Source organism: Salvelinus alpinus, chromosome 11 (genome assembly GCF_045679555.1).
Source record: "Salvelinus alpinus chromosome 11, SLU_Salpinus.1, whole genome shotgun sequence".
In the NCBI taxonomy this organism is placed as follows: Eukaryota; Metazoa; Chordata; class Actinopteri; order Salmoniformes; family Salmonidae; genus Salvelinus; species Salvelinus alpinus.
Genome location: NC_092096.1, coordinates 37429788 through 37442960, shown reverse-complemented (window position 1 = coordinate 37442960; position 13173 = coordinate 37429788). Strand labels below are relative to the sequence as shown.

The 13173-nt window shown below is 43.4% G+C and overlaps 1 protein-coding gene and 1 long non-coding RNA gene across 10 annotated transcripts in view; one reads left to right on the top strand and one right to left on the bottom strand.

Annotated features, from left to right (window-relative positions):
• LOC139534105 (uncharacterized) overlaps window positions 1–13173 on the top strand; it is a 982995-nt gene that overhangs the window by 374875 nt on the left and 594947 nt on the right. The window lies entirely within an intron of this gene.
• Window positions 1–13173, bottom strand: part of LOC139534103 (lysine-specific demethylase 5A-like) — a 66762-nt gene that overhangs the window by 4918 nt on the left and 48671 nt on the right. For 7 of the 9 annotated variants that reach the window (XM_071332862.1, XM_071332856.1, XM_071332857.1 and 4 more), the window contains 6 exons: window positions 7421–7577; window positions 4438–4617; window positions 3567–4130; window positions 1136–1294; window positions 680–808; window positions 4–148 (listed from right to left, as the gene is read on the bottom strand). In XM_071332862.1, coding sequence (XP_071188963.1) covers window positions 4–148; window positions 680–808; window positions 1136–1294; window positions 3567–4130; window positions 4438–4617; window positions 7421–7577 — 1334 coding nt within the window. The remainder of the gene's footprint in view (window positions 1–3; window positions 149–679; window positions 809–1135; window positions 1295–3566; window positions 4131–4437; window positions 4618–7420; window positions 7578–13173) is intronic. The other 2 variants (XM_071332861.1, XM_071332865.1) reach the window with 1 other exon arrangement.

The following is a 13173-nucleotide window of genomic DNA, read 5'->3' as shown; positions in this document are numbered from 1 at the left end:
TACTCTGAGGGCAGGACTTGGATGCAGAGGAGTAGGCGTGTTCAGCGCAGAAAGAGGGTGTGGTGGGCCACATGTGACTGACTACTTCCTCTGACTTGACAGGGATCTCCTCATCACAAAACAGGTACGGCTTCACTTCACCTGGGTCCTGACACACACACACACACACACACACACACACACACACACACACACACACACACACACACACACACACACACACACACACACACACGACAGCGAGAAAGTGGGGCAGGTGAGGACACAATGCTAGAAAAGCAGGATTTGCTATGTGCTGTGTCTTTGCATGAGATAAATTGAATAGCAATGTTTTACTGGCTTTGTTACCACTCCTGCTGAAACATTGCCTATAGAGTACTAGCAGCTATACAGTAGTATTTGGTTTTATTTTAATTGATTCAACAGGTATTTTTGATATTTAAAAAAACTTGGATGCTTGAGAAAACTCTCCATTGGCCATGTTTGAAGTATCCCTATATTTATCACTCTATCACTCTATCACTCTGTTATTAGTGCGCCTGCGCAGGAGTCTCGGTGGTGATGAACCTGGCCTGAGTGCAATGGCGACCATGTAGTGTGCTAATATGGTTAAGTAAACGTTGTTAAACTGGAACCTTGTCGTTGTGTCATTTCGAGTTAACAGGCCACACCACAGTACCTTCATGTCGTAGCCATATGTTTCCCTGATGTCCTCGTCAGAGTCCGTCTCCTCGTCATCGTAGTCGACAGACTGGCGTGGCGACGCTGCCCTGCTGAACCCTGCCTGCTGGAACGTCTGGATGTGACCCTATGGAGAGAACAGACGTCACAGTCATTCTGTTACTTCTCATCAGTAGTAATAATACTACCTTGGAACCAATCTCTGTTTTTCGCTCTCTAATGCACTGAACAAATAAGGAGAGGACCTGGAAAAACCTGGAACCTGGAAAAAACCACTTCAGTCTGTTCATCTCATGACTTACCTTATCCCTGAGCATCTTGTTTAGAGGAATGATTGGCCACGAGAGCCATATAGAGCGATAACAGCCAACTTTTACACTGGACGCCATGTTAGCGCCTACAAACTCTCTTTATACATGGCTCTTAGTAGCATATGGCAGCAGTAATCTCTTACCTGCAGGTCAGGGTTTGCGGCAGCCTTCTGCAGCTCGGCGTTGATGATTTTCTCGGTCTTCTCCCGGGCAGCCTGTTCTACCATCCTCTGACTGAGCACCGACAGCTTGGCCAGGGCCGAGGACAGCTCGTTTGTAGCCAGGGCCTGCCTGGCGCGGTCCTGCAAGTAGAGAGGAGTTAGATTAATCGATTCCATTAATGAATAGAGAGGAGTTTAAATATGTGAATAATATGTGAACCCTTGCACATACACTTCTTACTATGTTTTGCAAAATTTGATTTATCGAACCTAGCAACCAAACTTGTGTTGAACACATCTCTTCCTGCAGTGGTGCAGAGTACTTAAATAAAAATACTTTAAAGTACACTTTAGTTGTTTGGGTTATCTGTACTTTACAAATTATATTTTGGAAAACTTTTACTTCACTACATTCCTAAAGCAAATAATGCACTTTTTACTCCATATATTTTCCTGACACCCAAAAGTACTTGTTTCATGTTGAATGATTAGTAGGACAGGAAAATTGTCCAATTCACACACTTATCAAGAGAACATCCCTTGTCATCCCTACTGCCTCTGATCTGGCAGTCTCACTAAAAACAAATGCTTTGTTTGTAAATGAGTTGGAGTTTGCCCCTGGCTATCGGTAAATAACACCAAAAAAAAATATTTTAAAAAATGGTGCCGTCTGGTTTGCTTAATATAAGGAAAGTGAAATAATTTATACTTTTGATACTTAAGTACACTACCGGTCAAAAGTTTTAGAACACCTACTCATTCAAGGGTTTTTTAAATTTATTTTTGATATTTTCTACATTGTACAATAATAGTGAAGACATCAAATCTATGAAATCATGTAGTACCTAAAAAAGTATTAAACAAATCAAAATATATTTTATATTTGAGATTCTTCAAATAGCCACACTTTGCCTTGATGACAGCTTTGCACACTCTTGGCATTCTCTCAACCAGCTTCAACTGGAATTATTTTCCAACAGTCTTGAAGGAGTTCCCACATATGCTGAGCACTTGTTGGTTGCTTTTCCTTCACTCTGCGGTCCAACTCATCCCAAACCATCTCAATTGGGTTGAAGTCAGGTGATTGTGGAGGACAGGTCATCTGATGTAGCACTCCATCACGCTCCTTCTTGGTCAAATAGCCTTTAAACAGCCTGGAAGTGTGTTGGGTCATTGAAAAATAAATGACAGTCCCACTAAGCGCAAACCAGATGGGATGGCGTATCGCTGCAGAACGCTGTGGTAGCCATGCTGGTTAAGTGTGCCTTGAATTCTAAATAAATCACTGACAGTGTTACCAGAAAAGCACCCCCACACCATAACACCTCCTAAATGCTTCACGTGGGAAATACACATTCAGAGATCATCCTTTCACCCACATCGCGTCTCACAAAGACACGGCGGTTGGATTCAAAAATCTCCAATTTGGACTCCAGACCAAAGGACATATTTCCACTGGTCGAATGTCCATTGCTTGTGTTTCTTGCCGCAAGCAAGTCTCTTCTTATTGGTGTCCTTTAGTAGTGCTTTTATTGCAGCAATTCAACCACGAAGGCCTGATTCAGTCTCCTCGGAACAGTAGATGTGTCTGTTACTTGAATTCTGAAGCATTTATTTGGGCTGGTAACTCTAATGAACTTGTCCTCTGCAGCAAAGGTCTTTCACTCCTGTGGCGGTCCTCATGAGAGCCAGTTTCATCATAGTGCTTGATGGTTTTTGCAACTGCACTTGAAGAAACTTTCAAAGTTCTTGAAATTTTCCACATGGACTGACATTCTTGTCTTCAAGTAATGGACTGTCATTTCTCTTTGCTTATTTGAGCTGTTCTTGCCATACGGATTTTGTCTTTAACCAAATAGAGCCATTTTCTGTATACCCCCCTACCTTGTCACAACACAACTGACTGGCTCAAACGCATTAAGGAAAGAAATTCCACAAATTAACTTTTAAGAAGGCACACCTGTTAATTGAAATGCATTCCAGGTGACTACCTCATGAAGCTGGTTGAGAGAATGCCAAGAGTGTGCAAAGCTGTCATCAAGGCAAAGGGAGGCTACTTTGAAGAATCTCAAATATATTTTGATTTGTTTAACACTTCTTTGGTTACTACATGATTCCATATGTGTTATTTCAGTTTTGATGTCTTCACTATTATTCTACAATGCAGAAAATAGTAAAAATAAAGAAAAATCCTTGAATGAGCAGGTGTTCTAAAACTTTTGACCAGTAGTGTATATTTTAGCAATTAAAATATACTTTTGATACTTAAGTATATGTCAAATCAAATACTTTTCGACTTTTACTCAAGTAGTATTTTACTGGGTGACTCACTTTTACTTGAGTCATTTTCCATTAAGGCATCTTTACTTTTACTCAAGTATAACAACTGAGTACTTTTCCCACAACTGCCTACCTGCCAGCCCATGGCCCTCTCCGTCAGGCACTGTAGGGCCTCCCCCTCAGGCAGACGCACCGGCAGCTTCTGGAGGGACACCAGGAGAGACAGGATGGTCTCCAGACGCGGGCGACGTGACCTCTGGCATAACGGGCACAGGAATTTGGCCTCCTTGCTGTTGCTTTGGCACCCGGCCGAGCCCATGAGCTTCTTCTGCGAGCCCGCTTTCGGTAACGGCACGCAGGCTCCATGGAACCAGTCCTTGCACAGTTCACACTGCAGCATAAACCCGCTGGCAGTCTTACGACACAGACAGAACTTGACCTCCTCAATGCGGTCAGACATGGCCATCTTAGCCAGGTTGGCAGCTCGGAGGGAGTGGATGGCCTCAACTTCTTTCTGCTCCTTGGATTTGAATGCCGCTACGACGATGGCCGGGTCACAGGCATCTTCATAACTCTCGTCAAGGTCGCTGAGACCCTCCAGGTCTAGACCTCTCTCCTTCTCAAGGAGCTCCTTGACTCGTTTGCGTTTGCTCTTGCTGTTGCCGTAGATACCAATATCCACACGCGGACTAAGGACCTAAGAGAGACAACACACAGAGAATAGAGATTAGCACACATGCTATTTAACTACTAGTCCTATGATAATATTGGTCCTATTCTACCTACAGTATACAGATGGAATTCACAACAATCTGCGTATGGTGGTCCACCAACTTCTGCACCATTCTACATAGCTTACGCAAATATATCATATTGCACTCTGGGGTCAGCATAGTCTGAAAAGGGCTGCTTGGTTAGAAAAATCTTTCAAAACACCATCACAGCGACTCATCCATGATTTCCCAATGCCTAGGTACAGCCCAACCCAGGGTATTATGTCTTACCTGTAACAGGGTGTAGGTGGAGTTCTTCTTGAGAAAGGTGCGTGCGGTCCTCTCCCTCCAGGCGCGGGCTGAGGCCACCTGGGATTCGACCTGGGGCAGGGGGTCCAGCCGAACAGGGATGGAGCGACCCCTCGCCAGCAGGCTCTCCAGCTGCTCCAGGTATGCATAGTTACTGCCACACTGAAGGGAGTGAGACATACGGGGGAAACATACAGGGAAATGAATCATTATTATAATTTTTTTTAAATTAAGTAATGCGTCGCACAGTATGACCCTTTCCATTCACATGTATCATTCATATTCTGACAACAAGATAAATTACAAACTTATCTAGTAAAAATAACCATGTTCCCAACCAACTATTTATATGAAAGTCAATTTCCGGTCGGATAAAAAAAAAAAAAACTCACGACAGGCCTGATGGAAACAGTATAATTGGCTGTAAACTTTCCAAATGTCGACAGAACAAAAATACACTAGACGGGATAATTGTTTTGTTGGTAAAATAGATAAATGGGACAAATGCAGCCGAAACGCTGTCACAGTAAATAATACGGTTGTGTGGTCCACCCACTATGAGTTGGAAAAGCATGCAGACTGCACAGTTTATTATTCTACAGATTAAATAAATTACGAACTTCAGAGGGTGGTGAAAGTGCACAGTGATGAGCTTGATGCTTCTTTCCAATAAATATTGAGAGTCTTAATTTTATGCTGGTGGCATGATCTGTACTTGGCTGTCAATAAATAAAAATGATCTCGCTCTTATCCATAAACTCATCATAAAGCCTACCCTCTGCTCTGTATCTGCGAGCTGTTGACAAGACAGCACGTGCCAAAAAACAGATAAACACATTTGCTGTTTCTCTCAGACTTTGTGGCAAAACCATGGACAGAGTTAAAAATTGGGATGGAAACACATCGCACGTCTGTTTTTTATTAGGTACAGTTGAAGTCGGAAGTTTACATACGGTTAGGTTGGATTCATTAAAACTCGTTTTTCAACCACTCCACTAATTTCTTGTTAACAAACTATAGTTTTGGCAAGTCGGTTAGGACATCTATCTATTTTTCCAACAATTGTTTACAGACAGATTATTTCACTGTATCACAATTCCAGTGGGTCAGAAGTTAACATACACTAAGATGACTGTGCCTTTAAACAGCTTTAAAATTCCCGAAAATTATGTCATGGATTTTGATAGGCTAATTGACATCATTTGAGTCAACTGGAGGTGTGCCTGTGGATGTATTTCAAGGCCTGCCTTCAAACTCAGTGCCTCTTTGCTTGACATCATGGGAAAATCAAAAGAAATCAGCAAAGACCTAAGAAAAAACATTGTAGACCTCCACAAGTCTGGTTCATCCTTGGGAGCAAATTCCAAACACCTGAAGGTACCACGTTCATCTTTACAAACAATAGTACGGAAGTGTAAACCCCATGGGACCACGCAGCCGTCATACCGCTCAGGAAGGAGACACGTTCTGTCTCCGAGAGATGAACGAACTTTGGTGCGAAAAGTGCAAATCAATCCCAGAACAATAGCAAAGGACCTTGTGAAGATGCTGGAGGAAACAGGTACAAACGTATCTATATCCACAGTAAAATGAGTCCTATATCGACATAACCTGAAAGGCCGCTCAGCAAGGAAGAAGCCACTGCTCCAAAAACACCATAAAAAAAGCCAGACTACGGTTTGCAACTGCACATGGGGACAAAGATCGTACTTTTTGGAGAAATGTCCTCTGGTCTGATGTAACAAAAATAGAACTGTTTGGCCATAATGACCATCGTTATGTTTGGAGGAAAATGGGGGACGCTTGCAAGCCGAAGAACACCATCCCAACCGTGAGGCACGGGGGTGGCAGCATCATGTTGTGGGTGTGCTTTGCTGCAGGAGGGACTGGTGCACTTCAAATGGACAAGCATACTTCCAAATTTGTGGCAAAATGGCTTAAGGACAACAAAGTCAAGGTATTGGAGTGGCCATCACAAAGCCCTGACCTCAATCCTATTGAACATTTGTGGGCAGAACTGAAAAAGCGTGTGGGAGCAAAGAGGCCTACAAGCCTGACTCAGTTACACCAGCTCTGTCAGGAGGAATGGGACAAAATTCACCCAACGTTTGATACAATTTAAAGGAAATGCTACCAAATATTAATTGAGTGTATGTAAACTTCTGACCCACTGGGAATATGATGAAAGAAATAAAAGCTGAAATAAAAATCACTACACTATTATTCAGACATTTCACATTCTTAAAATAAAGTGGTGATCCTAACTGACCCAGGACAGGGAATTTTTACTAGGATTAAATGTTAGGAATTGTGAAAAACGGAGTTTAAATGTTTTTGGCTAAGGTGTATGTAAACTTCCGACTTCAACTGTAAATGAAAAGTTGTGCTTTTTATTTGCACTACGTCATTAAGCACAGCTTTTGACTCCCAAGAAGCCAGTTTGCTGGAAACAGACCTTTGCTGGTAAAATGTGCATATTTTTTGGTGTTACAATATTAGAATATTAGTCATCATCCCCCAATTCCGTGATATCCAATTGGTAGTTACAGTCTTTTCTCATCGCTGCAACTCCCGTACGGACTTCGTACAGCTGGCGACCAAAGCCAGTCATTAGAGCGTGATGGGACAAGGAAATCCCGGCCTGCCAAACCCTCCCCTAAACCCGACGACACTGGGCCAATTGTGTGCCGCCTCATGGTTCTCCCGGTCACGGCCAGCTGTGACGCAGCCTAGGATCGAACCCGGGGCTGTAGTTAGACTGCAATGCCACTGGGGATGCCCCCGCTTGAAAATCTTTCGACAAATTGATGGAAACATAGCTAATTTAAGCTTCTAACAAATGATCAGGCCATTCCGTTGCGTATAAACAGAGCCGAGGGCATCAAATACAAATATTGAGAGATGCCCATCTATCCTGTAGCTACATCTATATACATCACAAATTGAATCTATACTTAGTAATTACCGTGCGACGCGACACTACCTGAACGGCATCCACCTTGGCACTCCACTCCTTGGCCTTGTGCAGAGCCTCTCGGAGGGCCAGGACGTTGGGCAGGTAGGCCGGTATGTTCCTGGCCTCTATCATGATGCTCTCCAGGGTTAGCATGCTGTGCCGAGGCCTGGGGAAGGGAAAGAGACAAGAAATAATGTATTTAGAGAAATTCATCATCTCACAGTTACAGGCATCCTTTGATGCAATATGCTAAACAGGAATTGGGTCACGTTCAGAAGGGATAAATCCTTTTGAAACCGAGTGGTACTACCTGAACTTGTCCAGTAAGAAGACCGATTTGCCATACATTTTTGCGAAGGTGTACCCTATTGAACACGACCCAAGCATATGACACCAAAGCTATAGGTATATGCTTGGGTCGAGAGAGGGCAGCTTCACTTCAAGTCCTTAGGAAACTGCGCAGTATTTTGTTTTTATATGTATTAATTTCTTACATCGTTAGCCCAGAAATTGTTATGTTTTATTACATACAGCCGGGAAGAACTATTGGATAACAGAGAGACGTCAACTTACCAGCACTACGACCAGGATTACGACTTTCCCAAATCAGTGCTTTTGTCTGCACCTCCCAGGGCATTTGAACTGATTCCAGAGGCCGACCCAAAACAACGCAGACGGAAGAGTGGGTGCCGGAGCGGTCTTCTAGTGAGGCTTCGGTTGCTCGCACACCACCCACCGCTTCAGAGTATATTACTCGCTAATGTCCCGTCCCTAGTTAACAAAGTCGACGAAATTAGGGCAAGAGTTACTTTCCAAAGAGATATCCGGGATTGTAACACTCTGTTTCACGGAGACATGGCCAGCTGGAGACAGCTGGAGACGTACCGCATTTAATCATGGCAAGGCGACTGGAAAAATGGCTGAATACAAACAGTGTAGTTATTACCTGCGTAAGGCAATAAAACAAGCAAAGAGTCAGTATAGAGACAAAGTGGAGTCGCAATTCAATGCCTCAAACACGAGATGTATGTGGCAGGGTTCACAATCACGGATAGCAAAAAAAAAAACAAGCCCCGTCGAGAACATCGACGTCTTGCTTCCAGACAAATTAAACAACTTCGTTGCACGCTATGAAGACAATACAGTGCCACCGACACGGCCCGCTACCAACGACTGTGGGCACTCCCGACGTGAGTAAAACATTTAAACGTTAACCCTTGCAAGGCTGCCGGCCCAGACGACATCCCTAGCCGCATACTCAGAGCATGCGCAGACCAGTCTGCTGTCCCCACATGCGAACCAGTCTGCTGTCCCCACAAGTGAACTAAATGACTATCGCCCTGTAGCACTCACCTCTGTCATCATGAAGTGCTTTGAGAGACTAGTCAAGGATCAAATCACCTCCACCCTACCTGTCACCCTACTACAATTTGCTTACCGCCCCAATAGGTCACCAGACGATGCAATCGCCATCACACTGAACACTGCCCTATCCCACCTGGACAAGAGGAATACCTATGTAAGAATGCTGTTCATTGACTATAGCTCAGCACTTAACACCATAGTACCCTCCAAACTCATCATTAAGCTCGAGAGCCTGGGTCTCGACCCCGCCCTGTGCAACTGGGTCCTGGACTTCCTGGTAGTCCGCCCCCAGGTGGTGAAGGTAGGAAACAACATCTCCACTCCGCTGATCCTCAACACTGGGGCACCACAAGGGTGTGTTCTCAGCCCTCTCCTGTACTCCCTGTTCACCCACGACTGCGTGGCGAAGCACGCCTCCAACTGAATCATCAAGTTTGCAGACGACTCTACAGTGGTAGACTTGAATACCAACAGCGACGAGACAGCCTACAGGGAGGTGATGAGGGAACTTGGAGTGCGGTGTGAGGAAAATAACCTCTCACTCAATGTCAGCAAAACAAGAGATGATCGTGGACTTCAGGAAACAGCAGAGGGAGCATCCCCCCTATCCACATCGACGGGACAGTAGTAGAGAAGGAGGACAGTTTTAAGTTCCTCAGGGTACACATCACGGATAAACTGAAATGGTCCACGCACACAGTCAGTGTGGTGAAGAAGGTGCAACAGCGCCTCTTCAACCTCAAGAGGCTGAAAAAAAATTGGCTTGTCACCCAAAACCCTGACAAACTTTTACAGATGCACAATCGAGAGCGTCCTGTCGGGCTGTATCACAGCCTGGTACGGAAACTGCATCGCCCACAACTGCATCACCCACAAACGACCTGCCCTCCCGGACACCTACAACACATGATGTCACCGGAAGGTAAAAAGATTATCAAGGACAATAACCACCCGAGCCACTACCTGTTCACCCCGCTTCCATCCAGAAGGCAAGGTCAGTACCGGTGCATCAAAGCTGGGACAGAGCAATAGAAGCTGTTTTTCAATCAAGGCCATCAGATTGTTAAACAGCCAGACATAGCACAGAGGCGGCCGCCAACCTACAGACTTAATATCATTGGCCACTTTAATAAATGGAGCAATAGTCACTTTAATAATGCCATTTTAAGAATGTACATATCTCACATTACTCATCTCATATGTACACTACTGTTCAAAAGTTTGGGGTCACAACAAATGTCTGTGTTTTTGAAAGAAAAGCTAATTTTTTGTCCATTAAAATATCAAATTGATCAGAAACACAGTGTAGACATTGTTAATGTTGTAAATGACTATTGTAGCTGGAAACAGACTTTTTATGGAATATCTACATAGGCGTAAAGAGGCCCATTATCAGCAACCATCACTCGTGTTCCAATGGCACGTTGTGTTAGCTAATTCAAGTTTATCATTTTAAAAGACTAATTGATCATTAGAAAACCCTTTTGCAATTATGTTAGCACAGCTGAAAACTGTTGTCCTGATTAAAGAAGAAATAAAACTGGCCTTCTTTAGACTAGTTGAGTATCTGGAGCATCAGCGTTTGGGGCTTCGATTATAGGCTCAGAATGCACAGAAACAAAGAACATTCTTCTGAAACTCATCAGTCTATTCTTGTTCTGAGAAACGAAGGCTTTTCCATGCGAGAAATCGCCAAGAAACTGAAGATCTAGTACAACGCTGTGTACTACTCCCTTCACAGAACAGCGCAAACTGGCTCTAACCAGAATAGAAAGAGTGTGAGGCCCGGTGCACAACTGAGCAAGAGGACAAGTACTTTATAATCTTTTTACCGTTGGCTACCTTGTAGTGTGTTCATATAGTATAGTAGACTTTGTTAAACTGGAACCTTGTCGTTGTGTCATTTCGAGTTAACATTGGTAGCAGAGGATGGCTAATAACTACAATGTGCCACCTCTCTTCGACGAGAAGAGGTCGTACGAAAGTTGGAAAAATGAACTGGGAATCTGGACACGCATTACTAATCTGGACGCGAAAAAGCAAGCACTTGCGGTGGTATTATCGCTCGAGGGAAGAGCGAGAGATACAGCACTGGGAATATCAGTTGAGGATTTGAACAAGGATGACGGTATGGGAACTTTGATCACAGCACTGGATTCTGTATTTCTTAAAGAAGAAAAAGGGCCGGCCTACGAGGCATATTCAAACTTTGACAGTGTTACGAGAGATATGTCGGTTGCAATGACGGACTACATCATTGATTTCGAACAGAGGTACAATAGAATGCGTAAGTACGACATGGTTCTCCCGGAAGCAGTGTTAGCTTTCAAGTTGCTAGATACTGCCTGTCTAGATGGTAGGGAGAAACAGTTGGCTTTGACTGCTTGTACTGTGCTGACTTTTGCATCTATGAAGTCGGCAATAAAAATAATATTTGGTGAAAAGACGTCTGTCGCGCCAATAACAGATGGAATGCAAGTGAGTGACGCAGCATATTACACGGAGCAGCAGAGAAAAGGCGCCAACAAGTCACGTTCTCAAGACAACCAGAAGAGGGTGCCATTTCCCGGCACAAATCCACTGGACAAATATGGAAGGAAATCAAAATGTGCTATTTGTCAAAGCACTTACCATTGGGTTAAAGACTGTCCTCATAAAAACGAACAAGTTAAACTAACAGACGAAAATGTAAACAGAGATAGAGCAGTGTAACATTACACTGTTTTCAAATGAATCTGCTTCTGATACTGAGATTTTTATAGTTGAATCCTTAGGATCTGCTGTGATTGATACTGCATGTACACGGACAGTGTGTGGTGCAAAATGGCTTGATAGCTATGTCAGTGAACTAAATATGAAAGAAGTACAAAATATGATTGACACACCAAGCAACAGAGCATTCAAATTTGGAGATGGGAGAATTGTCCATTCTACCAAGAGAGTTAAGATACCAGCAAAAATTGGTCAGACTAAGTGTCACATTGAAACAGAGGTGGTCTCTACAGATATTCCCTTACTATTAAGAAAAGCTTCCCTCAAGAAGGCAGAGGCTGTACTTGACATAAAAAATGACAAGGCAGTGATGTTTAAACAACCAGTGACTCTTGAACTTACTACCTCAGGCCACTATTGTGTAAACATTTTAGACAAAGACATCACATGCAAAGAGTCCATGCAAAAATGAGATTCTGACTGACACAGAGCACATGGAGATTCTGACAGTCACAGAGAACATGAGCACTAAAGAAAAACACAAAGTATTGTTAAAGCTTTACAAACAGTTTGGACATGATACAGTTGACAGACTTCAGAATTTACTCAGCAGTTCAGGGAATAATGATGATGAGAGGTACGAAACTGGAAACAAAGTGTACTACAAACGAGTTGACTGTCAAGAGTGGAAAGGACCGGGAGTAGTCATTGGTCAAGATGGTGTGGTGATATTTGTGAGGCACGGAGGCATCATTGTCAGGGTGCATCACTCAAGATTGCGGAAAGTAAATTATCAACAAGATAGAGGGGCTGTTGCTGAGAATCAGTCTCCTAATGAAAATGACAAAAAGAACACAGTAACAGACACAAACCTACCAGATGTCGCATCCAATGATATGGACACTGAAACTGACACAGGAAATGGAGCAGAGACCTTCAACCATGCCACAGGTAATACGGTTGAGCGTTCAAATGAGGAAAACATTCAACAACAGCCACATGTGTTAAGAGAACATGGTTGTTCCAATCTGAAAACTGGACAAACTGTTAAATACATGGACAGAGAAAGTGGTATTCCACATACAGCAACCGTCATTGGACGAGCAGGAAAAGCAAAACACAAGAACTGGGACAACTTGCAGTACTCTGAACCAGGTACACTTTCTGGTACAACAGGGTCAGCTGACCTGTCACTTGTAGATAATATCAGAATTGAACCAATGGAAAATCAAGAAAAACAGAATGACATTCAAAATGATGATGTACTTGAAACAAAGGACGTGTCATTTGACTCAGCTAAGCTAGATGAGCTCAGTAATTGGAAGAAAAATGGAGTGTTTGAGGAAGTCAAAGACATTGGCCAAAAATGCATCTCAACAAGGTGGGTGTGTACCCTTAAAGAATCCTTAACTGGAATAGTGCCTAAAGCACGTCTAGTGGCTAGAGGTTTTGAGGAGCTGGCTGCTAAAGAACTCCCAAAAGACTCACCAACATGCGCCTCAGAGTCACTCAGATTGCTGATGTCAGTGATCTGCCAGAAAAAATGGAAACTTAATTCCATAGACATCAAATCTGGATTTTTGCAGGGAAAAGAGCTGTCAAGGGACAATCACATCCGACCTCCGCCTGAAGCTAAAAGCGAAGGAACACTGTGGAAACTAAAAAAAGTGTGTGTATGGACTGGC